At 45.6% G+C, this 26,428-nt stretch overlaps 1 protein-coding gene across 1 annotated transcript in view; it reads left to right on the forward strand.

Moving 5' to 3' along the window:
• LOC146193568 (uncharacterized) overlaps positions 1-25,526 on the forward strand; it is a 90,203-nt gene extending 64,677 nt beyond the window's left edge. The window contains exons 3-4 of the mRNA XM_084600584.1: positions 19,106-19,987; positions 25,348-25,526. Coding sequence (XP_084456710.1) covers positions 19,106-19,987; positions 25,348-25,526 — 1,061 coding nt within the window. The remainder of the gene's footprint in view (positions 1-19,105; positions 19,988-25,347) is intronic.
• Positions 25,527-26,428: the final 902 nt, after the last annotated feature.

A 26,428-nucleotide genomic window follows, 5' to 3' on the forward strand; every position in this document is an offset into this window, starting at 1 on the left:
ATGTTCACGCGGCGAAAAGCGGCACGCTGGAAATATATATGGAGCCGCGATCGCTCGATGCGAAAGAAAATGTGATCAGCGAGCATAAATAGAGCGCAGCGACGTGCTTGAGGGAGACGATGCTATGCCGTCCCTTAAAAACGTGAAATTGCTCATTTAGACTGCACTATGGTCTTGGTTGCAAGATCTCATAAAACTTTGCATGCTCGAATGAAAGAACCCGCATGCAGATTGAAACCTTCAGTGCAAACGAAGAAGACCAAAGACGAAGGGACAGGAATCAGCGCGTGCTGACATCTAATCTTTATTGAGCTAAACGTGCGCAATATAAACGAGAGCAGTGGCGGAACAATTAGATACAGTCAACGTCACATGATGTAAAGAGCCATAAGAGCGATAAAACACAAAACACATGATAGGCTAAAAGATGACTGAACGCAAAAGAATGGTAAAACGTTCCGTTGTTCCGGACGAAGTATATATAACAACAAACGAACACAGACGATGAATCAAACAGGCATACGCGGAAGCAGTTTCACAAAAATCCGATAGGTCAACGCGACAGGTTGTAAAGGGCCATAAGAACTATAAAACGAACTCAGGATAAAAAGCTAAAAGAAGTTGGCAACTCAAAATAATTCCGTTGTGCTTGACAAAGCGTACAAGAGTGCACGGACGATGAATTAGTCAGGCATGCGCGATCAATAACTAAAATTTAACAACGTGCTTCTAAGAAGAGAAGTTCATTTTCATAGAGCGATTTCAACGCGTCACTCACACATGCTGAACATTTTTTAGTTTATAAATAAAGGTTCCTTCAATGGACCTTTGGGTTGGATGGATGGAATATAGAAGCGTCCCCTTTGAAACGGGGTGGTAGCAGTAGCTGTCATGCTCATTTTCTCCCTATATCTTAATTATTGATTTAAATTGGTTAACTAAGCCATCATTCTATTTCTTAAATGTTTTGTTTCTACATTACTAACACTTTGTCACTTCTCTGCTTTTAAGCCACCAATCTTCCAGTCGTTTTCTGCTAGTTTCCACCGCCGGTTTATTCACCCGGCCATTTGATCTCCAAACCCTAGAGCTTCAGGAACAGTTACTGCGCCTGCATCAACTTCCGGGTGGATACCATTACATCCGAGTATAATATGGTCAATTGTTTCACTAGAGTTACCACATACAGCACATGCGTCATCTTCATTGTTAAATTTCATTTTGTAGCTGCGTGTTCTAAGGCACCCTGATCTAGCTTCAAAAAGTAGGGCACTGCCTCTTGAGTTATCAAAGAAAGCTTCCTTCCTGATCTGCATTTTCCACTTTCGGCATAATTCCACACTCTGTTTCTTCTCCATCGAATTTATCCAATTTTTACCTTCTGTGTTTTTCCCCTGTTGCCTAATGCTCTTTATTTCTCCGTCCTTGTGACTAGCGTATACTTAGTAGTTAGTTTCCTAGTTCTTTCCCTCAATTGGGAGTCAACGCTTTTTAAGTGCAGGTGTTTAAATACTTTAGCTGCCCATCTGTCACTGTTCAATTTCCTCATCATCATCATCATCATCATCATCATCATCATCATCAGCCTGATTATACCCACTGCAGGGCGAAGGCCTCTCCCATATTTCTCCACTTAACCCGGTTCTGTGCTAGCTGCATCCACTTGACTCCTGCGAACTTCTTAATCTCATCCGCCCACCTAACTTTCTGCCGCCCCCTGCTGCGCTTTCCTTCCCTTGGAATCCAGTTTGTTACCCTCAGCGACCATCGGTTATCCTCTCTTCGCACTACATGTCCTGCCCATGTCCATTTCTTCTTCTTAATTTCCACTAGAATGTCGGTAACTTGAGTTATTTCTCTGACCCACTCTGCACGCTTTCTATCTCTTAATGTTACCCCTACCATTTTTCGTTCCATAGCCCTCTGGGTTGTCCTCAACTTAAGTAGAACTCTCTTGGTTAGCCTCCACGTTTCAGTCCCATAGGTGAGTACAGGCAAGATGCAACTGTTGTATACTTTCCTTTTGAGCGATACCGGTAAGCTGCTAGTCATAATCTGCGAGTGCTTGCCAAATGCGCTCCATCCCAATCTTATTCTTCTTGTTATTTCTTTTTCACGGTCCGGATCTGCGGTTACTACCTGTCCTAAGTAGACATATTCGCCTACTACTTCCAGTATTTCGCTACCTAATGTAAACTGCTGTTCCTTCCCGAGGCTGTTGAACATTACCTTAGTCTTCTGCATATTGATTTTCAAGCCTACCTTTCTACTTTTACTGTCTAGGTCATCAATCATTATTTGCAGTTCATCCCCCGAGTTGCTTAGCAAGGCAATGTCATCAGCAAACCGCAGATTACTGAGGTATTCTCCATCTACCCTTATCCCTAACTGCTCCCATTCCAAGTCTCTGAATACTTCCTCTAAACAAGCTGTGAATAGTACTGGGGAGATTGTGTCTCCTTGCCTAACACCTTTCTTTATGGGAATTTTGTTACTTTCTTTATGCAGAACTATGGTTGCTGTGCAGTCACTATATATATCTTCCAGCACTTTCACGTACGGCTCGTCTACCCCCTGATTTCGCAATGCCTGCATCACCGCCGATGTTTCAACTGAGTCAAATGCTTTTTCGTAATCAATGAATGCTATGTATAAGGGCTGGTTATATTCCGAGCATTTTTCTATCACCTGATTGATGGTATGGATATGATCGATAGTAGAGTACCGTTTCCGAAACCCTGCTTGATCCTTTGCTTGATTGCAGTCTAAGGTTGTCCTGATTCTATTAGCGATTACCTTAGTAAATACGGCGTTCCTAATACAACATTTTACTCTGAGCTTCCCGTACTTCGAAAGATGCTCAGCTCATGTCTCCCTGTACCGCCTCATTTGTGGTTTTGCCTTGGGCACCTAGTGCTAATCGTCCAACGCCTCTCTGATTTATTTCTAATGTCGACTGTACCTCTGATTTTAGGCACAAAACCGCATTTCCGAAAGTAAGTCCGGGTACCATAATTCCTTTCCAAATACCCCTCAAAACCTCATACCCGTTGTATCCCCACAATGCCCTATGCTGCATTATCCCGGCATTCCTTCGTCCTTTGGCCTAAAGTGATTGCTCATGCTTTCCAATGTATGCCAATCCTTCGTTTACCCATACCTCCAGATATTTGTATTCTGCTACTCCGGGTATTTCATGGTCATGTATTTTAAGACCCTCAACAGTTGAGCCGTTGAAAATCACCAAACCCGACTTAACTGCGCTAAAGCTGCAGCCTAGAGCGTCCCCTTCGTCTCCGCAATACTTAACTAGAGTTTGCAGTTCTTCCAGACTCTCAGCTAGCAGCACAATATCGTCTGCATACATCAAACCGGGGAGGCGCTGCTCTACCGCGTTTCCACCTAATCTATATGACAGTTAAAAAATAGGTTACTGTCTTGTATCCTCCGTTCCAGATTTATCATATAAAGCATTAACAGCAGCGGTGATAGAGGACAGCCTTGTCTTAATCCTTTGCATGCTTTGAAATCTTCCGTACTTCTTGTCCATTCCCATGTAATTTCTACTGTGTTATCCCGGTATATTTCCTGTAGGAGCTCTATTATCTCATAACCGATACCTTCTTCTTTTAATATTGTCACGTACACGGTGACTAAGGATACCAATGATAGCAGGGGGTAGCCCAGACACAAGAACACAGCAGCACAGACGCAAACGTGCAAGCGACACTTTGTCGTCTTCAACTTCGTCCTCCTTTCACACCTCAGTCATGCGCCACCTGGCAACGCTAGGTGGCATTACCCCCTCCCCCCCCAAAAAAATGAGAAGGGCCGGTAAAAATGGTGTGAAAAGCAAGAGAGTGGTCACAGCGGGTGACCATACGCTATCGGTGGTAGTTCGGCTTCAGTCGCACAATGTGCAAAATGTCCGAGCTGTGCTTTCGACGTTTTGGTTGTGTGGCACCGTCTGGGATAACTTCATAACTGAGGTCACTCACACGGCGCAACACTTTGTACGGCCCGAAGTAGCGGGAAAGGAGTTTCTCTGACAAGCCTGGACGGCGAACTGGTGTCCATACCCAGACTTGGTCTCCAGGCTTGTAGTCAACCTGGCGGTGCCGGAGGTTTTAACGGTGCGCGTCAGTGGTTTGCTGCTGCCCAATGTGCACACGGGCGAGCTGGCGGGCTTCCTCAGCGCGGATGACATATTGCTGGGCATCTGAGGATAGCTGGTCATCATCTGGGCACGGGAGCATGGAATCGAGCATGCTCTGAACTTCGCGTCCGTAAACAAGTCGAAATGGTGTGAAGCGCGTTGTCTCTTGTAAGGCTGTATTATACGCAAATGTAACGTACGGCAGCACCTCGTCCCAGGTCTTGTGCTGCATATCGACGTACATTGCCAACATGTCCGCAATCGTCTTATTCAATCTTTCTGTAAGGCCATTGCTTTGTGGATGGTACGCTGTGGTTTTGCGATGGGTCGTGCAACTCAGCTCAAATATCCGGTCGATCAGCTGTGAAGTGAAAGCTGTCCCTCTGTCGGTAATGACGTAGGAAGGGGTGCCATGCCGCAAGACTATGTTGTGCATGAAAAACTCTGCTACTTCGGAAGCTGTGGCATGAGGGATTGCCTTTGTCTCAGCGTATCGAGTCAGGTAGTCAGTAGCGACTACTATCCATGTGTTTCCGGCCTGCGACAAAGGGAAAGGGCCAAGGAGATCCATTCCAATTTGGTCGAACGGAATGCGGGGTAATTTAGCGGGCTTGAGAAATCCGGCAGGCTTCTGGGGCGGTGTTTTACGGCGCTGGCATTCGCGACAGCTTCGTACATAGCGTTTCACTGCTGCGGAAAGTTCTGGCCAGTAATACATGTTGCGCACTCGAGCAAGAGTCCGTGAGCAACCCAAATGACCAGACGTTGGTTCATCATGGCAAGCAAGGAGAATATCCTCACGGAGCTCGCATGGCACTGCCAGAAGGTAAGTTCTGTCTTGGCTCTGGGAGTTTCTTTTATACAAGACGCCTTGCCGTATGCAGAAGGAACCAAGGTGCCGAGATAGGTGTCGCGGCAGAATCGTATCACGCCCTTCCAGATAATCGATGAGTGGAAGGATGTCTGGATCAGCTCTTTGTCGATCCCTGAGCTCAGATGCGCTGAGAGCTCCTAGAAAAGCGCTATCGTCATCGGCTGCAGTATCGCCGGTGTCAACGGGTGCTCGTGACAGCGTGTCGGCGTTTTCGTGTTTGCGGCCGGACTTGTAAACAATGGTTATGTCAAACTCCTGAAGCCGTAAACTCCTGCGTGCAAGTCCTCCAGATGGGTCTCGAAGATTTGCCAGCCAGCACAAACAATGATGGTCGGTGACGACTTTAAATGGCCGGCCGTAAAGATAGGGACGAAACTTCATAGTAGCCCATACGACCGCCAGGCATTCCTTTTCTGAGGTGGAATAGTTCATTTCGGCGCGAGAGAGAGTGCGGCTAGCATAGGCTATCACTCGCTCAAACCCGTCTTGATGCTGAACAAGGACCGCGCCAAGACCGATACTACTGGCGTCAGTGTGTACCTCAGTGTCAGCCGCTTCATCGAAGTGCGCCAGAACAGGGGATGTTTGAAGGCGCTCACGAAGCAAAGAGAAGGCCATCTGCTACTCAGAGTTCCACACAAAGGGGGTGTCCTCCCTTGTAAGGCGCGTCAGAGGTTCTGCGATCTGAGAAAAGTCCGCAATGAAACGCCGATAATATGCGCACAGGCCGAGGAAGCGCTGAACAGCCTTCTTGTTAGCTGGAATGGGAAATCGTGCGACGGCAGCAGTCTTATCGGGATCCGGGCGCACGCCATCAGCGCTTACAACATGGCCGAGGAACTTGAGTTCTGTATACCCGAAGTGGCATTTCTGGGGCTTCAGCGTGAGATCAGCAGAACGGAGGGCTTCCAGGACACCTCGAAGGCGTTCGAGGTGTTGGTCAAATGTTTCGGATAAAACTACATCTTCCAAGTACACAAGACAGATCTGCCACTTGAGGCCAGTGAGGACGATGTCCATCATCCTTTGGAACGTAGCTGGGGCAGAGAACAATCAAAATGGGAGTACTTTGAATTCATATACGCCTTCTGGAGTGACAAATGCGGTTTTTTTTCGGCCTCGTTCGTCTACTTCGATTTGCCAATAGCCGCTTTTTAAATCAATAGATGAAAAATACTTCGCACGTCGCAATCTGTCCAGTGAGTCATCGATGCGCGGCAACGGGTATACATCTTTCTTTGTCACATTATTCAATTTCCGATAGTCGATGCAAAATCGGAGAGTGCCGTCTTTCTTTTTGACCAGGACAACTGGTGAAGACCACGGACTTTGTGAAGGCTGCACAACACCATCACCCAGCATCTCCTGAACCTGCGTCTGGATCACTTCTCGTTCCTTGGCAGACAAACGATAAGGCTGCTGTCGTCTTCGGCGAGCGTCGTCATAAGTAATGATGCGAAGTTGTGTGATGGGCGTTTGACGAACCTTCGAGGAAGAAGCAAAACAGTGCTTTAAGTCTAGCAGCTGTTGATCTAATGCCTGCCGTTTCTCCTTTGACAAGTGACAGTTAATGTCTATGTTGTCAAGAGATGGCTCGTTAGTTTCTACTGCCGTGGATGCAAAACAGACCGGATCGTGCGCAAAATTGTCAGCAAAAGCGATAGCAATCCCCGGGAACAAGCTTCGGTGCTCATTAGAAAAATTTGTGACAAGGAGGGCAGCCCGGCCATTGTGAAACGACAATAAACTTCGGGGAGCGCAAATGCCTTGAGCAAGCAGGAGTGAATGGTTCGCCTCTGCTGCAGCATCACCGGTACGGAAATCGTCACAGGTAACTTCCACAAGAGCACTGCTTCGCGGCGGCAGCGAGACGCTCTCAGCGGAAACACTAAGTGCGGTATTGCAAGGACTGCTACTATCTTGTTCGGTAGATTGTCCCATCGAAAACGTGACGAGTCTATTTCGCAGGTCGATAACTGCTCCGTACTCCCGCAGAAAGTCAATGCCGAGGATAAGGTCACGGGAGCAGTCACTAAAACAACGCAACTAACGACGAACGTACGTCCGTTAATCTGGATGCGAGCCGTGCACATCCCCTTTGGAGTAACTATATGACCGCCGGCGGTTCGAAGGTACACACCTGGCCAAGCAGCGAGCACCTTCCTCAAAACAGTCGCCATGCGACCACTCAAAATTGAATAATCGGCACCGGTGTCCACTAATGCATTGACCGTAGTGCGACCGTCTAAAATAACCGGAATGTCCAGAGAAATGCTTTTTGCTTCCCTAGGTGACTGTACCAGCAGCTCGCGGTCGGATCGAAGCGGCGACGACGGGAGGTCTTCAACGCAGCGACTGCTAGCGGCCTCGCCCCCGAAGGTCGCTGTTTTCAGTTTTCCCGACCAGGGATAGACGAGCGGCCTTGGTCCTCTCGCGAGGAACCGTGAGTGAACGAGGAGGAGCGCCGTGGCGAAGGGGAGCGGTGCTGACGCTGCGAACGAGATGAAGAACGCTGCTCCGCCAGGTACTCCTCAATAACTCGGGGTCGTTGACCAAACCGGGGAGGAGGCGAGTCGATGCGGAAGCCGTGGAGACCGAGGCGCCGATACGGACAATCCCGTTAGAGATGTCCTGGTTCACCGCAGTGGAAGCAAAGCGGACGGCGGTCAGGCGTGCGCCAAATGTCGGCTTTGCGTCGGGGCAGCGGACGATTGTCGAAGTTCTGCACTGGCTGCACCGAGGGCAGCGGAACTGTAGGTGACGCGAGAATGGGCGGTGGTGAAGGGGGAGCCTGACTCTGCAGAACTTCCGCATATGTGCGACGATTGTCGGTCCCCGACAGCAATTGCGGGCTCGGAACTACAGGCGAAAGAGGGCTCTTGAGTGCCTGCCGCACCTCCTCAGCAGAAACGGAAGATGGCGATTGCTGCAGAGGGCTCCAGAACTTGCTTAGTACTTCGCGCACGACGCTGCGAATCAGTTCGCGCAATGCATCGGGATGCCGCTCTGAAGATGCAAATGATTCCGCGATTGTGCTTGTATGAAAAGGTCGGTCATAAGCCACGGCACGTTGGTGTAGCACCTTTTCCATTGTGGTGGCCTCCGCAAGGAATCCGTTTACAGTCGACGGTGGGTTTCGCACAAGGCCTGCGAACAACTTCTCTTTCGAACCCTGCATCAAGTGCCTGACCTTTTTGTCCTCGGACATGGCGGGATCGGCTCGCCTGAAGAGGCGCGTCATGTCCTCGACGTATGCTTGGACACTCTCAGCGACAAGTTCAAACTGAAGGAACCAGTCCTCCACATCCTCAAAGAGGTTCCCATGGAAAGTCTTCGGTACCCGAGGGGCCTGCAAGGTGTAGTTACAGGCCGGTGCGACGCCCGTCACCTGCTGCGCAGGAGCACTAGATGTCATGGCGGAGGGTGATGGCTGAAACTCCGGAGACAGTCCCTGGAGCCGTCGACTGGAGCGATGCACGGGGGTGTCCAATGGTACAGGGCTGGCGCGACGTCTTGTAGATGGAGATTCTTGCATAGGCGATCGTTTTTCCCAGCAGCTCCACCAGAATGTCACGTACACGGTGACTAAGGATACCAATGATAGCAGGGGGTAGCCCAGACACAAGAACACAGTAGCACAGACGCAAATGTGCAAGCGACACTTTGTCGTCCTCTTCAACTTCGTCCTCCTTTCACACCTCAGTCATGCGCCACCTGGCAACGCTAGGTGGCAATATGTTCCACAGGAGTTCCCTGTTTACGTTGTCGTACGCTACGTTTATGTCCAGGAAGGCCAAATACAAAGGTCTTTTTTCTACTCTAGATATTTCGATGCATTGGGTAAGCAGGAACAGGCCATCATCTAAGCGCCTGCCATTTCTAAAGGCGTTCTGAAGTTCTCCGAGTATCTTGTTACTTTCTACCCATGATAGCACCTTTAATTTCACCGCCTGCATGGCCAACCTGTACATGAGAGATGTCATGATAATCGGCCTGTAGGATTTTATGTGCATCCTTTCTCCTTTCCCTTTATAAATCAAATTCATTTTACTCTGTGCCGTCTGTCCTGAATTTGCTTATTCGTTATGACTGTTTCCAGACCTTTTAACAACGTTTCCTTACTTTTTGGACCAAGTTGATTAATCAGCTTGATCGGAATTCCATGTATTCCTGTAGATGTGTTTTTAGTAATATTTTTTCTGCCTTTTTCCACTTTAGATTGCTCAGTTCTAAGCTGCTTTGTATTCTGCTACCTTGTGTTGCTTCCTGATTTGCGGAGATTACCTTATAGTCGCTTTTAAATGACTCGGGTATAACTGATGTAATGTAGTTCACTGCGTTGTCTCCCTTTAAACAATTTCCCTCGTTATCTTGAGTCCGATCTTGCTTTCTTTGATTCCTTTTCCCTAGCCAGCTTATATGGTTCCAGAATTTTCTTGCTCCGCCTCTAGAGGCATCGTGTATGTCGGCCATCCAGAGATCAGTGGACTGCTTTACTTTACTTTGAACAAGGGCCTGTGCCTCAAGTTTCTTTTGTCGATATGATTCCAATTTCTGCTCGATTTCCTCCTGAGATACCTGTGCTTTCTCTGCCATTCGATGTTCCCTTGAAGCAGCCCGTCGTTGTTCAATAGCTTCCCTGATTTCCTTATTCCACCAGCTCCGTGGCTTCCTCTTTCCATTCCAGTGTTTTGCTACTTTAACCTCCTTAATTTTCCTCCTTATGAGTAGTTCTACCTGTTCATAATCCCAGTCTTCCATGGGGCTTTTCTCTATTGCTTGCTCCATGTTTGCTGCTATCTGCGCTATTTGATCGTAGTTTAATTTTGCGCTTACTTTTTGTCTAAGTTCCATTTTTATTTTTATCAAGGGTCCCATCTGCAGACTAATACGTTTATGATCACTTCCCAGACTACACTCCCCTTCTTCGTCTATTTCCATTTTTGTGACCTTGCTATAAATTTCCTGCGTCATTAGACAGTAGTCAATGGTCCTCTGCCTGTTGCGGAATTCCCACGTGATTTGGCCTTCACATTTTGTTTCTTTATTTACTATAACTAGATCGTTTCGCTCACAGAAGTCTAGCATTAGCTTCCCGTTACAATCCGTGTATCCATCCAGATCGTCGATGTGGCCGTTCACGTCCCCCAGGAGAATAATATTGGCCCCGTCTCCAAACTGGCTTATATCGTCACTGAGACATTCAAGAAGATCCTTATTTTCTTGCCTGCATTGGTGTCCTGTTCCTAAATAAACTACCCCTAGTCATGTCCTTATGCCAGCAATCGTTCCTGATACCCAGGTATGTTCTTTACAATAATAATAATAATAATAATAATAATAATAATTGGTTCACAGGAAGGAAAAGGCGCAGTATTTGTCACACTTGCTATGTAGACACCTGAACCGCGCCGTCAGGGAAGGGATGAAGGTGGGAGTGAAAGTAGAAAGAGAGAAAGGGGAGCCGTAATGGAGGGCTACGGAGTAATTTCAACCACCTGGGTATCTTTAACGTGCGCTGTCATCGCGCAGCACACGAACGCCACCTCGTTTTGCCTCCATCGAAACGCAGCCGCCGAGGTCGGGTTCGAACCCGGGAACTCCGGACAGTAGTTGGGCGTCTTACCACAGTGGCACCCCGGCGGGGCCGTTCTTTATAAGATGATTTAATTCTTTGCCAATTTGTTCCCTGGTAAATCAACTTACCTACCCCTCCACCCTTTTGTTTTTCGTTCTCATTCTGTTGCACTCTTCCCAGACGTAGCCTTCTATAAATGGCGGCTCTTCTAGATCCCTGAGATGAGTATCGCAAAGAGCGTACACACCTATTTTGTCCTCCTTCAACTGCTGTTCTATCTCTAGCCATTTCGCTCTTTTTCTACCTCCTTGCATTTTCATGTAGCTGATCCTAGTGCTAAATTTCTTTTTTGTACTTTTCTTTCTCGACCTCCTCCTTGCCATTTTTGGGGGCTCAGCCTGAGTTATTACACGTTCAATTCTGCTTCACTTCTAACTACCTCTGTGCACGGAGTCCTTGCGGACCCCCTAAAAAAACTACAAGCCTGCCTTCCAGGCGCCAGCCGATCTCTGCTCCCACCCTTCTGTTAAAATGAATGCCACCTCGCTGAAAAGCCCTACCAAAACCTGCTTTATGTACCTCCCTGTTTACCTCAACCACTTCGAAATGCTTCCCCAGTCTTAACTTTCTTATCCCTGATTAACTGTCACCACGTCCTTTTCCAGCTTTCCGTTCACTCCTACCGCCTCCTGTACTGTGCATACAACTATCTGCGCTTGCTGTGCTATCTATCTCCCTGAAATCGTCAACTCCCTTAGCTAAACTTTCCACCACTCCTGCAGGGTCACCATTTAGGACATCGTTTAGCCCGGCGGCTACTATCACCATACTGCGCTCTGCGAAATTTTTCAACAGCCTATTTTTACTCTCTTTCAGCACTGCCCTCATTGTGCTCACTGCGAAGGCTCCAAACATCACTCTCTTATCACCCTTTAGACGTTCCAAGATATCTCGCTTGCACCTGCTCATGTTAGAATCTCCGGCGACAAGCACCTGGGCCTTTTCTCTCCCTCTCCCAACTGTTGGCTCCTGCTTTCGGTTATCTGTGCCCTTCTCTCTGGGATTTTCATTCTTCCTTACTATTCCCTTTTTCTCCGGCTTGTTAGTAACTGCTTCTAAATAACTCTGTTGGATCGGATCCGCCTGACCTACTTTGCTTATGCCTTCCATGCCAGTGCTGGTCCCAGCCACGTGGCCCGCACTGGAATGTTCGTCCTCTTTTGTTCCAAGGATAAAGTCGGCCTTTTTCTTATTTTCCATTTGAGGAAGCTGTCCAAGCAGTTTCTGATTTTCTGTCCTTAAGAAACGTACTTTATTTTCTAAATCACCTTTTTCACGTTTGGAGAGCACCCCTAGCGGCGGCTGTTGAATCACAACTGGTGGTCCAGGCGGTTTGTGTGGCACAGTCAGCTTGATGTTCCGTCGATGGGCAAACAAATGCTGAAGATTTCTTGCTCTTCCGAAAGTTCCGACTATAGTGTTTCATTCTGGGAACATTTTCTTTCTGTGTTGTTGACAATGTTTTCGCAGCCGGATTTCGCGCAATGTTTGGACGAGAGCAAGCAGTGCAACAGCAACCAGACTTCTGTGCTGCCGGTCAGTGAGAGCACGAGTGATGTGCACTTCGGAACATGAAACCGGCAACTGCGGAAAGGATAGGCTTTTAAAGTGGAAAAGTGCATTCGCCGCATTGAATGTTGCATTCATCAGCGCAACTCTCGGCTACTGTATTTATTTTCTTCGACCTCTCGAAGCGGGCGAGAGTCCCGACGCCACTAGCGTTCTTGTGTTTGAAGATTGATAGCACGCAATCAGGGTGGTCCACGAAACGAGAAGGCACCCCTGTAAAAAACATAGAACATATATGTATACGAGAAATGCACGTCAACTTGACCCTTTTAGGAACTGTGCACTGATCCTGCTCTAACAGCTATAGTTTCAGGAGTAACTAACGAGAAGCAAATGTATTCGAAAGTCCGATCGGGGTACCTAGTCGAGTGTGCTCGTCGTTTAATAAGGCTGCGGCACAGCTGTTAATGAGGCACACGATCTCGCAACCTGATACCGCGAAGTGGATCCACTGAGCTCGAAGCGCTTGTAGGCTGGCTAGCGAGCGCACGAAAGTTTCGTTGGGGGCGCCGTCCGCTAGTATCTAGCGTATAGTCTACTATATAGCGATATCCTGAAATGGGCACAATCCACTGCAGAAAAAATTGGTCGAGGCGACTGCTTTCGCAATGGAGTTGCTCCTACGCAGAAGGTGTCCGGTGTTCTGGAGCTGTCGCCGCCGTTTCAGCGAAACGGTGGCCGCAGTGCGAGCACAATACGGCGGGCGTAAATTCCTTCCACAGTTCACCTTTCGCCCTCTCTTTTAGGCTCCCTTCTATTCGCATGCGGCGGTGATATATAGATGCAAAGAGCAGCACAAACCACGGAGACATGGACGGCGAAGAGGCAAACACGCACACAGACGCAACGTTCGTATGCTTCTTTGCCCCCGTGGCTAATTCGCGCTGTCGTTTGCGTCTGTTGAACCAACTAGCCTGACAAGTTTCTCATCCCCATGATGCTAGGAGACAGGCCGAGCAGTTTCCGCTTTTTTCATGCACAAACTTGTGCTACACGTAACAACAGAGATGTCGCACCCTGTTTCGCTTTACATCTTCTCGGAAGTGCAAGACAGCAGAAAAGGAGCTCTTACCTGTCACAATGTGGTCGCTGCAGATACGCTAGTTGGCTGTTGGCTGCCACGAAGTTCCATCAACATTCACATGGCCCATTGCCTGCACCCACTTTGTCCTTAGATGCGTGAGAGCAATACCGCGGGGATTGTAAAAAAATCTGTCATTTCTTGGCTTTTTGCTAGAATTAAAGTCCCCCACGGCAGCGCATCGCTTAGGCATCACGCCAGTGATTGCAACAGGTACGCAGAGCGCGGACATGACAACAGCGCAGCAGCGAAGGGACGAACGAAGCAACCGACCGCACTGGTCCAACAGCCGCACTGGCAGACGAACCACTAAAAAACATGGCGGTCACCAACTTCCCGCAATGTATTTCGCGCGAATGTGCAGAGCGCCACCATGAAAAAGGTCCATTCACGAGATACACTGTGTCGACTGGTATTCAGAATCACGGTACAAAGTAACCGATGCATGCATTCACTTTTGCTGCAGTGAATTGCTAGATTGGACCCTGTTCCTTTTCCGAGCAAGCATTCGTGGCCCCTCAAGCGATAATTCAGGCATCTTTTCGATTGTCCTATATACACCTTGCCACGTGTTAGCGGAATCTGAATCACCCTTTCTCTACGATTGACAAGCATATGAAAATTCCTAACACAGCAAGTTTGCTATTTAGAGCGTTCCTTGTTGACCCTGGAACACAATGTAGCCAGCTTACGACGGGTGGAAAACGCTACAGGCGCCTTGAACATATTGGCGACTTTCTTCAAATTATGCTCTGCACAGTGGGTGTACGAAATAACTGATCTCACCCTCCTGTTATCCTCTACATTATCATTTATTTTCTTGCCCTTGATCTTAAGAAGCATACCTCGGAATGCCCGCTCAGCAGCTGATGTCAGCGACGAGGTTTTCTCCAACACATTTCGCTTTAAGTAGGAAACACAGACGTTTTGATCCGAGATAAATTAGGTTCTGTGCTAAAAACAAAATTCTATATGACTAAGCATTTATTTTAACTATATACCTATTTCGGTGCCAACATAGCCGTCGGCCGTGGCGGCCGTGCCATTGACCTTGGCCGTGCTGTTACGTCACCGGCAGCTCGAACTGGAAATGGAAGCTTTCTGCACTGCTATTGGCTCGCGCTCGCAGCTGTTTACGCGGAACGCTACGCCGGCGACGCGTCCCATAGCTGGCAGATACAGATCGATGAGGCTGCGGGCGTTTTTTCCGCGGCTGGGCGTCCAGTGTGCGCCGTCAGATGAAAATGGGCTTTCATTCATTTCGTCTAAAAACACTTGAAGATTGGTAGATGTTTCAATGCAACTTGACGAAAGGTATTAGCGCAGTGAAAGATACACGCTCTCTAGTGTGTCCTCCCGTGCGCTATTACCTTTAGTCAAATTCATTCCATCCTTTACGCAGTCTTGTAACCAAATGAGATTACACTGTCATCGACAACATTAGCTTCACTGTTTCCACCACAGGGTAAATGATTTTCCGAAACTTCCCCATTAGATCTGCACTTTAAAAGATGAGGCCTCCTTAGCCTCAGAAATTTTCTAATTTTGTCCAGAAAAAGAGCCTTTGTGCTTGCTATTTCCACCTCATAGAATCAACTCCTCGCATTAAGGGACGCCCCATTTTGTAGGCCTCACATTACAGTTCATGTCCATGACCATTTATTTTTCACGATTTCGATTAAAATATCATTAACTCGTGTTTTGATGTCCTAATTTCCATGTCCACATATAATCTCCACATCCTAATCTCGTCTTTAGATTTTTTTACCGTGCATCTATCACTTTTATTCTGTAAGTGCATGGGCTGCACCACTTTTCAATACAATCCTTTTCGTCATCCTCCACGCTTTTGTAATTTCACCCACAAATGTCAGTCTTGCTTAGGCGCATGACTGGGATGCTTTCACGTGTGGGTAGTAATTGAAGAAATTCGGTAATTGCTTTAGAGTAAAGAACAAACGTTCTTCACAATATTTGTGTCCCACAGTTCACTACTACAAATTGTTGCCTTACTTCAAGGACTTCGCAGATGCTTTTTGTACCCGCTTCCTCCCTCCATACTTTTTTTAGCCCTTCAGTTCAACTTTTTTTTTTTTAATATTACTTTTCAGTTCCTTTTGTACTTTCCTTCTGAAGCTGTCGCCCTATTCTAAAATAATGTATTACACACCTAGCAGTACAACGTAGCGGGTTCACAGTATAACTGAACATCGCTGAGGTTTCACCTATTGACGACAGAATATTTTAAGGTATTGCAGGAGCTGCCAAATGTGACAGCGGCCTTCGCTTTGCGTTCTCGTCGCATCCCCAGCAGCAAGCGATAAATTTTCTGACCACGCTGTATCAACGGACAAATAGGTAATAGAAAGGGACCATGCGCCAGCTCTCTTTTATTCGTCAAATGGGACAAAAAATTGTTAACAAGTACTATTCTCAAAGTTTGCGCAAATAAAAACTTTAAGCAAAAATAGCTTAAGCAAACGCTTGCAATTACAGGATTCGCAAGCCATGGATTACAATGCAACTATTTGAAAAAATAAAAACTAAACACAGGCGCTATACGATAAATTTATCAAATCACGTAATCCAGATGACTGGACTGAGTTCAAATGCTTTCGCAATCGCCTCACAAACGAACTGCGCAGCGCTAAAACCAACTATCATACCGACCTGTTCAAGTCATGTGAAGGCGACAGTCCGAAGACTTGGAAACAACTTAATGTGTTACGGAACCATACGCCGAGTTCCCAACTACCTGTGCAGATTGTTAAAAATGGTGTACAGATAAGCGACGAGTCACTGCCTGACTCCTTTAATGAATTTTTAACCAGCACTAATGACATTCCCGTATGTATGACCGCCTGCGATTTCATACATTTCATACCAACAAGCATTCGGGATACTATATTTATGCACCCAACCAATGAATCCGAATTAACCTGTCTCTTCTCTGAACTTAGCAATAGTCGTAGTCCTAGACAGCATGCAGATAATGCCAATTAAGTATATCCTAGATATTATTACTCCAGTGTTGGCATATGTTTACAACTTATGCCTAAATGTCGGAATCTTCCCGCAGAAAATGCAAGTCGCTAAAGTAATCCCGTTATTCAAGCGTGGTGACAGGACCCTAATAACAAATTATAGGCCTATATCAATTCTGCCAGTTTTTTCAAAAGGTCTCGAAAAGATAATATTTAAACGTCTCTCTACATTTCTTGAGGATAATTGCCTCTTAACTCACTGCCAGTACGCGTTCCGCAAACACCTGTCTACTCAGCTTGCCCTCTTGGAACAAAAAGAATTTATCCTTAGGAACATTGAAGATCGCCTACTTACACTCGGTGTATTAATAGATTTTACAAAAGCTTTTGACTGCATTAATCATGAACTTCTACTTAAAAAATTAACTTACTATGGTATACGTGGCGTTGCTCATGTAATAATTAGGTCATATCTGGGCTCTAGAGCTCAATATACACATGTCAATAACATATCCTCTCAAATAAAAAACATAAGAATAGGAGTGCCGCAGGGTAGAATAGGAGTGGACCCCTCCTCTTCAATATTTATATTAATGATATTGTTAATATTGATCATGACACCAAATACATCATCTATGCTGATGATACCACACTCCTGTTTTGTTCTCATGATACCTCAGACTTAATAAGAATTGCTAATAAAGTACTAGAAAAACTACATGTATGGTCGATCAAAAACGGTCTCATAATAAATGCAACTAAAATAAAAGCCATATTATTCCAAGCCAAGAACAGAAATGTTACACTACCTGCAGACATCACACTTAATATGGATAAAATTGAACTAGTGAATTCAGTAAAAAGCTTAGGAATTTTTTTCGACCATGACATGTCATGGAACAGCCATTCATCATCACTTGCAAGCAAACTATCCCAGGTAGTTGGACTAATTTTTTCCCTTTGGTATCTTCCCCGTAATGTAAAATTGCTTATATATATATATCTCTCTCTTTATGAGTCACCTTAATTACTGCTGTCTTGTCTGGGGTACCACGTCTGCCACAAATGTAGGTTGGTTATTTGTCCTTCAGAAAAAATTTCTGCGCGCGATATGTAATGTGAACTGGGATTTCCCAAGTGAACCTTTGTTCCAAGAGCTTAATATATTGAAAGTGCATAATTTATACAACTACATGTTAGTACACGCATACATTAAAGAATGCAAATTGAATAAGTTTGCCATACGGTCAACAGCCAATCCTAAACAAAATCTACTTCACTACCAAACGCGATGTCCGGAATACTGGTATGTAACACACACGCGAACTAATTACGGTAAGCAAATGATTGCTCACACCCTACCTGCCTTACTCAATGCACTAATCTCGGAAAATATTGATGTTTTACATGTTTCATTATCTACTCTACACAATTATTTTTGCCAGTAATATTGAGTGTGTATTTATATTGTCAACCATTGGTTTAGTCATTGTAAATCAGCACTATATATGTTCCTTGCCAATTGTACTTCTTTTATGACTGAGTGAGATTGTTTTCATGCTGCTGTATGTTTTTTTATACTAACCTATGTAGCTTTGCAGATTCACCTTTTTTGTTCGTTATTTTTCTTTCTTTCTTCATGCTTGTGCTTTATTGTATTGAAAGCATTGCCATTCCGCACGGCTGCTGCTGCCAACAAACGGGTTTCAGGACCTGTCAAGCTGTTTCCGCAGCTTTTTTCCTCGAACCTGTCCGTTTACAACTGTACTTTGCAAACGGAAAAATAAAGCGCTTAAAGATTTATATGTAAGGCACCCGTGCTTTAATGACCAAGAAATGAACTTTCCGCAGCACGTTGTTTACGTTTTGCTACAATTTTTCAATAAATTTGCAGTAAATGTAAGGACCAAAATGCTGTAATTTACTTTTAACTCTCACTAAAATTGAAACCTTTCATATATTTTGCAATGTCAAGATGATTGGCACTACTCGACAGAGCTGGATTATTCGTTGAGCACGCCTATTTTAAAGCTTCATCATACAGAATACGCCCTGTGCGTCCGTAAACGTCATGCTGTCTCCCAGTTTCGCGAAGATTCCTCCCTTCTGAAAGTTAGAGCAGATTAGTGAAGACGCTCCTGACACGAGGTGGAGAGGACGGCTGGCAGAAGAGCTTTTTAGCAGGATAATTAAAAAGCATGTGTGAGGAAAAGGAAACGTAACAGAAAAAGCGGAAAGTAAAAATAATTAAAGGATAGAAAGAAAGAGAGAGAAAGGTATGGAACTCATTCTTTTAGCCCGTGACAATTAGGTAATTTTAATCGAAATACATGGCATATTTTGCCACTTCATCGTCCTCACTACATCAGCAATTCTAGTTTGTGGCTTTTCAGTACTCGTATATCTTCCAATGGAATGGCTGTGTTTAATAAAAATTATTTTGATGGCGTTCACTACTCAGAAAGAATTATTTTGCCTGAGAATTTCAACCAATACAGGCCAACCGAATTTCTTTAAACGACTTTCTTAGATTTCAACACAGCGTTTTCATGTTTATTTTCAAATTAGTATCTCCGCTGATCAGTTATGAGAAGTATATACTGCGAAGGATAACAAAAGAAAAGACAGCCTTACTGTATTTATATAGTCATTATCAATGTGTATTCTTTCATTGAGCTGTTCAGTCGACCATTCATTGCAAAGCTAATGAGACGTCATGCAACCGGGGATTGGAAGAAACGGAAAATAAGTTCGCACACTAACGTTCCTCATTTATTTGTAATATATGCTCTTATGGTTACAGGCATAGGATTTGGAGCGAGCCTGACATCTTTCGCCATCTACACATTGCTCTACTTTGACAAGTACACGGCAACAAGCACAGCAATAAAATACTCGGCCTGGTCCGTCTCTGGATTGGTGGGACCTTTGATCATGTCTGCTTTTGCCAACTCTTACGGCCTACATGGGGCACTGCTTCTCAGTGGTGGTCTTGCGATGAATTCAGTGCCACTCATGCTGCTACTCAGAGAGCCCCGTCCCCTGAATTGCTGCACCAAGAACCGTGTCTTATCTGAGCAGCGAAACTCTATAGCAGGTAGAAATGGACTTCCGACAATAAGCAAGAAACAAAATGGCCCGGAACCGACAACTTCCCTATTATTTACAGCCCCCGTCCCTCCAATGGCAAGCATTGACAAGCTTGGTTTAACCCTGAAGGGTGTGGCGAACCTGTTCCGAATACCGGACTTCTACGTCCTGCTGACTGTGTATGCTGTCTTTGACTGGACCGCCTTGCTCCATTCCACTACTGCTGTGGACTACGGACGAGACAAGGGAGTTTCCCTGGAGAGCGCGAAGTACGTGCTGACATGCAATGCCTTTGGTCACCTGGTGGGTCGAAGCGTTGTGCCCGCTGCAGCGGACAGGATACCATTCAGCCACTGTCCCATTGCGGTGGCGAGCCTCCTCGTTTCCTTCCTGTCCTTCCTCGCTGCTTCGTATGTACGCTCCTTTACATCGTTCATGGCCATAAACGTAGTTCTCGGTGTTGGTCAGGGCTACGTGACCTGCATAAGAAGTGTCCTTATCACAACCTACCTCGGTGTTGAGCGCCTACCGGCCTTCTTTGGTTTCCTGGGCCTCCTTCTTATACCGCTGGCATTGGCGAGTGCAACAATATTGGGTAAGAGAGCTGAGCGCTGTGTTTGCCTTTGAAGCTAAGTTATAAGGAAAGTTATTTAAAAAGCCTCGATGTGGAAAGGGGCTACATGGTAGGATCAAGTGGTAGCAAAACTCCCATAAAAGCCTTCGTGTCGATTCTGGGCGAGGCTTTAGTTTCTTGGCGCCCCCTGCGAACTGTGATGCAACGGAAACATGTGACGTTGTGACGTCGCGAAAGCTGGTGACGTCAGAGTAACATACCATTGGTGGAATTTGTCGTTTTTTTTTACTTTGGGCAAATAAAAAGGCCAACGACAATGGAGGCAGAAGGACGTTCGGATGGACACCATACCTGTTCAGCCAACGTTACTTGAATGAATTTTTTCTGTAAAGTTTTTCGTTAACTGAAATCTTACGACATACCCAACTACCTTATCGTAGCATCTTTGTGACTCCGTCGTCGTTACCCTAGTCTATCTTGGCATTGTTTGGCTTATTTCTTCGGGCACGTTTCTGAATATAAGGGGCATTCGAATTTGGCAAGCAGATGAATAAGAAAGATAGAACAATTCCGCTAAGGGCGTAAATAAGTGAAGCTGAGCTAATTCTAAAGCTAGGCTTTATTACCTCATGATTAACTACATAGACGCGTCAGCGTCACAACATGTAAATCTTGAAATATATAAACGCCACCGTCTCTCATTTGTCTTCCATGGTCTTATGTAATCCTCGTGATAACAGAATGACCTGAACATAGGTTTGCAAATAGGTTGCAGTGAGATTATGAAAGAGTAAGAAATTTTGCGAAGAAGCAAAGTGCCATCAGTGCCAAAGAATCAAGAAAAACTAACGGGAGATATCTTAAAGCTCGCGTTAGAACACCTACCTATAACAGCTTAGGTAAAAAGTTATAACGGGGATCATTAATATTTAGAAGTTATTGCGTCTGAGAAGTGAAAATAACTGCAATACAGCTTCGCTCCCTGAAACTGAAATCATGCCTGGTTCCCGATTCTATTGTTTTGATAGCGCTTAGTTATCGCTGAATGGAGTCGATTTGTGAGGCAACAAATTTGTGACAACTTCAGTATTTATCATATTTGTGAGAGCAATACGAGTCTCCCAATGATAGAAGGTATTAAAAAACAACGCGAAAACGTTTTGTGTGGTCTATTTTACGTTTTTACGCTGTTTATTATTAACTTCTATTAAGCACCAACTAGCCCGCCAATATGCTTTCTCCCAGTCAGACCTGCTAAAGCACGTTAAAGCGAATATTGATGCGGTACTGTGACGCTATAAGCAAACGCGCAGCAAAGTGAGCATACCGACGGCTTTGTGCTATGTGACACACGTCTCTATGGCAATGAATCTCACTTTCACCATTCAATTAAACAAAGATGCAGCGAGACGCCGTTCAGGAAGTCGTGCATCCGCACAACAAGGAGCCATTCAATTAAACAAAGATGCTGCGAGACGCCATTCGGGAAGTCGTCTATCCGCACAAGCAGCCATTCAATTAAACAAAGATGCAGTGAGACACCATTCGGAAAGTCGTGTATCCGCAAAACAAGTAGCCATTCAATAAAACAAAGATGCAGCGAGACGCCATTCGGAAAGTTGTGTACACGCACAACAAGCAATCATTCCATTAAACAAAGACGCAGCGAGACGCCGTTCGATAAATCGTGTATCCGCACAACAAGCAGCCATTCAATTAAACAAAGATGCAGTGAGACGCCGTTCGGGAAGTCATGTATCCGCACAACAAGCCGCCATTCAATTAAACTAAGGTGCAGCGAGACGCCGTTCAATAAATCGTGTATCCGCACGACAAGCAGCCATTCAATTAAACTAAGATGCAGCGAGACGCCATTCGATAAATCGTGTATCCGCACAACAAGCAGCCATTCACATAAACTAAGATGCAGCGACTAAGAAGCAGGGAGACGCCGTTCGGGAAGCCGTGTATCCGCACAACAAGCAGCCATTACATTAAACAAAGATGCAGCGAGACGCCGTTCAATAAATCGTGTATCCGCACAACAAACAAAGATGCAGCGAGACGCCGTTCGGGAAGTCGTGTATCCGCACAACAAGCAGCCATTCAATTAAACTAAGATGCAGCGAGACGCCGTTCGATAAATCGTGCATCCGCACAACAAGCAGGCATTCAATTAAACAAATATGCAGCGAGACGCCGATCGGGAAGTGGTGCATCCGCACAACAAGCGACCATTCAATTAAACAAAGGTGCAGCGAGACGCCATTCGGAAAGTCGTGTACCCGCACAACAAGCAACCATTCCATTAGACAAAGACGCAGCGAGACGCCGTTCGATAAATCGTGTATCCGGACAACAAACAAAGATGCAATGAGACGCTATTCGGGAAGACGTGTATCCGCACAACAAGCAGCCATTCAATTAAACTAAGATGCAGCGAGACGCCTTTCGGGAAGTCGTGTATCCGCACAACAAGCAGCCATTCAATTTACCAAAGAGGCAGCGAGACGCCGTTCGATAAATCGTGTATCCGCAAAACAAACAGCCATTCAGTTAAACAAATATGTAGCGAGACGCCGGTCGGGAAGTCGTGCATCCGCACAACAAGCAGCCATTCAATTAAACAAGGACGCAGCAAGACGCCGTTCGATAAATCGTGCATCCGCACAACAAGCAGCCATTCAAACCTCTACCACGGCCAGTACAATGAAATACTGATTGTTTGACACCGATAATCCACTTTGCACACCGATGCTTGTAAAAGGCAACACTTAACATTCAACTATAAGTCCGCTGACGCACCAGCTCTGCGTGCAAAAAAGCTTCGTTCTGATTACATGTCCGAGCTTTGAGTATCTACGCTGCAGATGATGAGTGGCCGAGAAAAGTCACTAAAGACAAGTTAAAATATACTTACAAATATGACACTTCTTTAGGTAGAAAACGCAAACTGCCATTATTTGTGCGCGTGACTAATATAGTTACTTTCTAATTTTTGGAGTAATCGCACTTTTTAGACTAATATTTGGTAACATAGTTTGCAGGTGTCTTTTTGCATCATTCATCATTATCATCGAGTTGATGCCGCTTGGAGGCAGCAGGATGCGTTTCGCTTCAAGAAGCGTGGAATTTTTACTAATCTTGCTGCATCCATCTCGGCAATGCGTTCACTTGTCATCTTTAGCGCTTCAAATAGACCTCCGAAACTGCGGTGTATGACATTTAGTCCTCTGCGTACATATCGTGGCAAAGATCTTGTTGTATGATGACTGCTCGGAATACACGCAACGACAGTGATACGAAGGGAAAATGCCTAGACTAATAATCTAGTGAAAGGCATTTTAATGTCTGCGCTTACTTTTTTCACTCCTACAAGAACACACCACCAAACATGAACACACAGCAAGTACGGCGACATACCTTCTGACACAAGTGCTGCTTGCAAGTGTCCTTGCACTTTCTGGAAAACATTGTGACTAGCATTATCTTTAATATCGTATTTATATCAGATCAGTCGATTGCGAGTGAGCTAAATTTGCCACCACAGCAACAGAGCGCCGATATTCTCAGCAGAGATACCGATCGGTACAGGATAGATTGCTGTCACAAGATCTGCACAATATCAAGTCGTACGTTGGAAGCAGTGCTGCAACCCTGCCTAGAACCGGTGGTAGGAGACGCTTGCAGGGTTTTGTGACTTTATCAGAATTGTGGATCCAGCAACTGACTGAGGCTCAACGATGGAGAGATTAAAGAGATTGGAAGAGTATTAGTCATGCTACTTCAATCAAATGCGGCTAAGGTTCTTGCGCAAATGTATATTTGAGCGCTGTAACAAAGGAGCGGACAATCGCCGCTGTGTGCTAAGATAACCAGGATGAAGCAGACGACGTCCTGAGGTACCTGTAGTCAGTAGTGTGTGCTCAGGGAAGGAGTGTTTTTTGTAGCATGAACACAAACCCGTAGAAGCAAGGTGAAATATTCCTACCAATGCAATTATTCGTAGTCCGAAGTTCCTAGCCGTCAGGGGAATAGGTACTTTCTGCTATGCTCATAATGTTTTTACATTACCTACAGACAGACAAGCAAAATAAAATGTGCAAAATATACTTTTCTTGTGAAAATACTTATTATAGCAGTTTTCATTACATTTTGTGACATCCTGTTGTTCGTTATGACTTGGCAATACTCTCATTTTCCTTCGTTGCTGATGCTGTTTTACGCGAAATGTGTACAGTCTGTCCCGCCCCAAAACGCCATCGCCATCTCAGTGAGCCGTACCCCAAATTAAGAAAAATGGTGCCGCAGAAAATATGCACGTCACTTCGACCAAACTTGTGAGGGAATAATACTTTTTGTAGCATAACGGCTAGGATCATACTGCGTTACTCCTCATTTATAGTTTGTCTCCTAACCCCGTTGGACGCTAGTTCTTGATAGAGATGCTAACTGGGGACATATGCACTGCCTCTGATAAGTTAGGTGTCCGCTCATTCACAAAAGTCAAACAGATCCTGCAATTTAAATCATAAATATAAACGCTTTCGCGAATGGAGAAGGCGGTTTTAAATGTGCTTGATCGTCCCCCGAAAGTTTTTTGTTGATGAGGCGTCACCGTAATGTTGCAGCATTTTACAAACATACAGGGAATTTTTTTTATGAGAAGCCGCCATAGTTGTCCCTCCTTGGACCTAGAGCCGGGTACATAGGCTAATTCTCGACGGGCAAATACGCCTAGCCTAGCTGCCATATGCGATGCAGCAAAATATGTTAGAAAGGAATGCACTGGGTTGGGTGTCATACATCTGGTGGAACGGTGTCAAGGCCTCAGCTGTTGTTTTCAAAGCCACCGTCTGTGTCTGCCTATGTTTCTACGTAGTGCACTGGATACATATCTCGTTTCGTTTATTGGGTTTAATGTTGGCAGGTGATTTAGAATACGACGTATATCGCTGTGGAAGGCCGCCGAAGTTTCGACTAACGGAGGCTCCTCAACATTTAGTGACATCGCGTAATACATGAACGCGTTGCTTTTCGCCTAAGACGAAAAGAAGCCGCCGAGGCTAGCATCCTTTCAATCAGCAGTCTAGTTTTAAAACCATGGAGACACAGCGACAAGGCTATAATACATATTTTACCCTTATTTAGAGCACTGTTTACACCCTTTTCAAACGAGACGACACATTTCTCAGTACAGAGCTTTCATTGTGGAATGAGTACATCTTGCTTTGTGATTTGGTGCATATACTGACCGACAAAAAAAAAGAAAGGAGCGAAAGCGTACACAAGATGGTCAACGTGAATTTTCTATCCCCTAAGAATTTTGTTTTCCTTTTTTTGTTCCCCCGCCCCACTACCATTTTCTCTCAAAACCTCAGCGTTCTTCAAGGACACGCTTGGCTCGTACGACAACTTCTACCGTGTCTTCGGAGCGGCCAACTGCACCGTGGCGGTGCTTTTGTCATTCCTCGCCTGTCGGGACAAAACTCGCAGACGGGCCTGGACAGTAGACAAAAACAACGCCGCATCATCGAAAGGCTGTGCTGGGACTCCTTAAGGATTATCTGCGAAAAGAAAAAGCATTGAGGGGTCGCGCCACTTCACAGGCGCTGCACTGAAGTGCGTTGAATTCATAAAAATTGCCAGTGTGTCATCGAGACAAATGGTTTTATTTCGGCCGAACCTTTGAATAATTTTATGTGAAAACTTCTTTTAAGACAAAAGAGTGTGATACGTTAGCGACCATGGCATTACCCAGTTTGAAAAAGGCAGCCTAATACACTTCACTCCGCGCTGCTACGGATAAACATTTCGGACAGTGTATTATGAAATGGGCTATGACAAAAGTATTTTATTCACTATCGAAGTTTCTCGTCAGTGTGAAACCTTTTCCAGGGCTGGCACAAGGCCTTCCTGGCTGCTGCCTTACTTGGGGTTCCAGATATATGTACTCGTTCAGTGCGTATCTGCCACGATTTGTGCTACATGTCTTGCGGCCGCTTTTTCTCAGTTCTGTTCGTCGTCCCTCTCTCTACACGTAGTCTACCTGGCTGCTTCTGGGGGATTTCAGAACGCTGCTGTCAGCTTTTTATTGCGAAGGTAATACTACGTCAGATCTAACCGCATGTCGCTGTATGCGATTTCCGGGTCCGTGTCCGTGTCCGTGGTAGCCCTCATAAAAAAATCAGCCTGCACTGAGGTCTGAAATCACGTTACCCCTATGCCACGGGCAGGAGCTGCCTACTCGGCTCGCTGCTTTTGTACGGGAGGGTGATATCAGAATCAGCCTACCAGAAGCGTATTGCCGTTCCCCGAAAACTGCAGCAACGGAAGTGCCGGGTGCGTCACTCAACAATAAAACGCAACCTTACGTTTGTTTTCAAGCATGAAGCGCGGTGCGGAAATTCAAATACCATATTATTAAGATAGATTTATGGATTGAAATTACTTACTGTATAG

The sequence above is a fragment of the Amblyomma maculatum genome, chromosome 4 (genome assembly GCF_055883805.1).
Source record: "Amblyomma maculatum isolate TAMU_Amacu chromosome 4, ASM5588380v1, whole genome shotgun sequence".
Lineage (NCBI taxonomy): Eukaryota > Metazoa > Arthropoda > Arachnida > Ixodida > Ixodidae > Amblyomma > Amblyomma maculatum.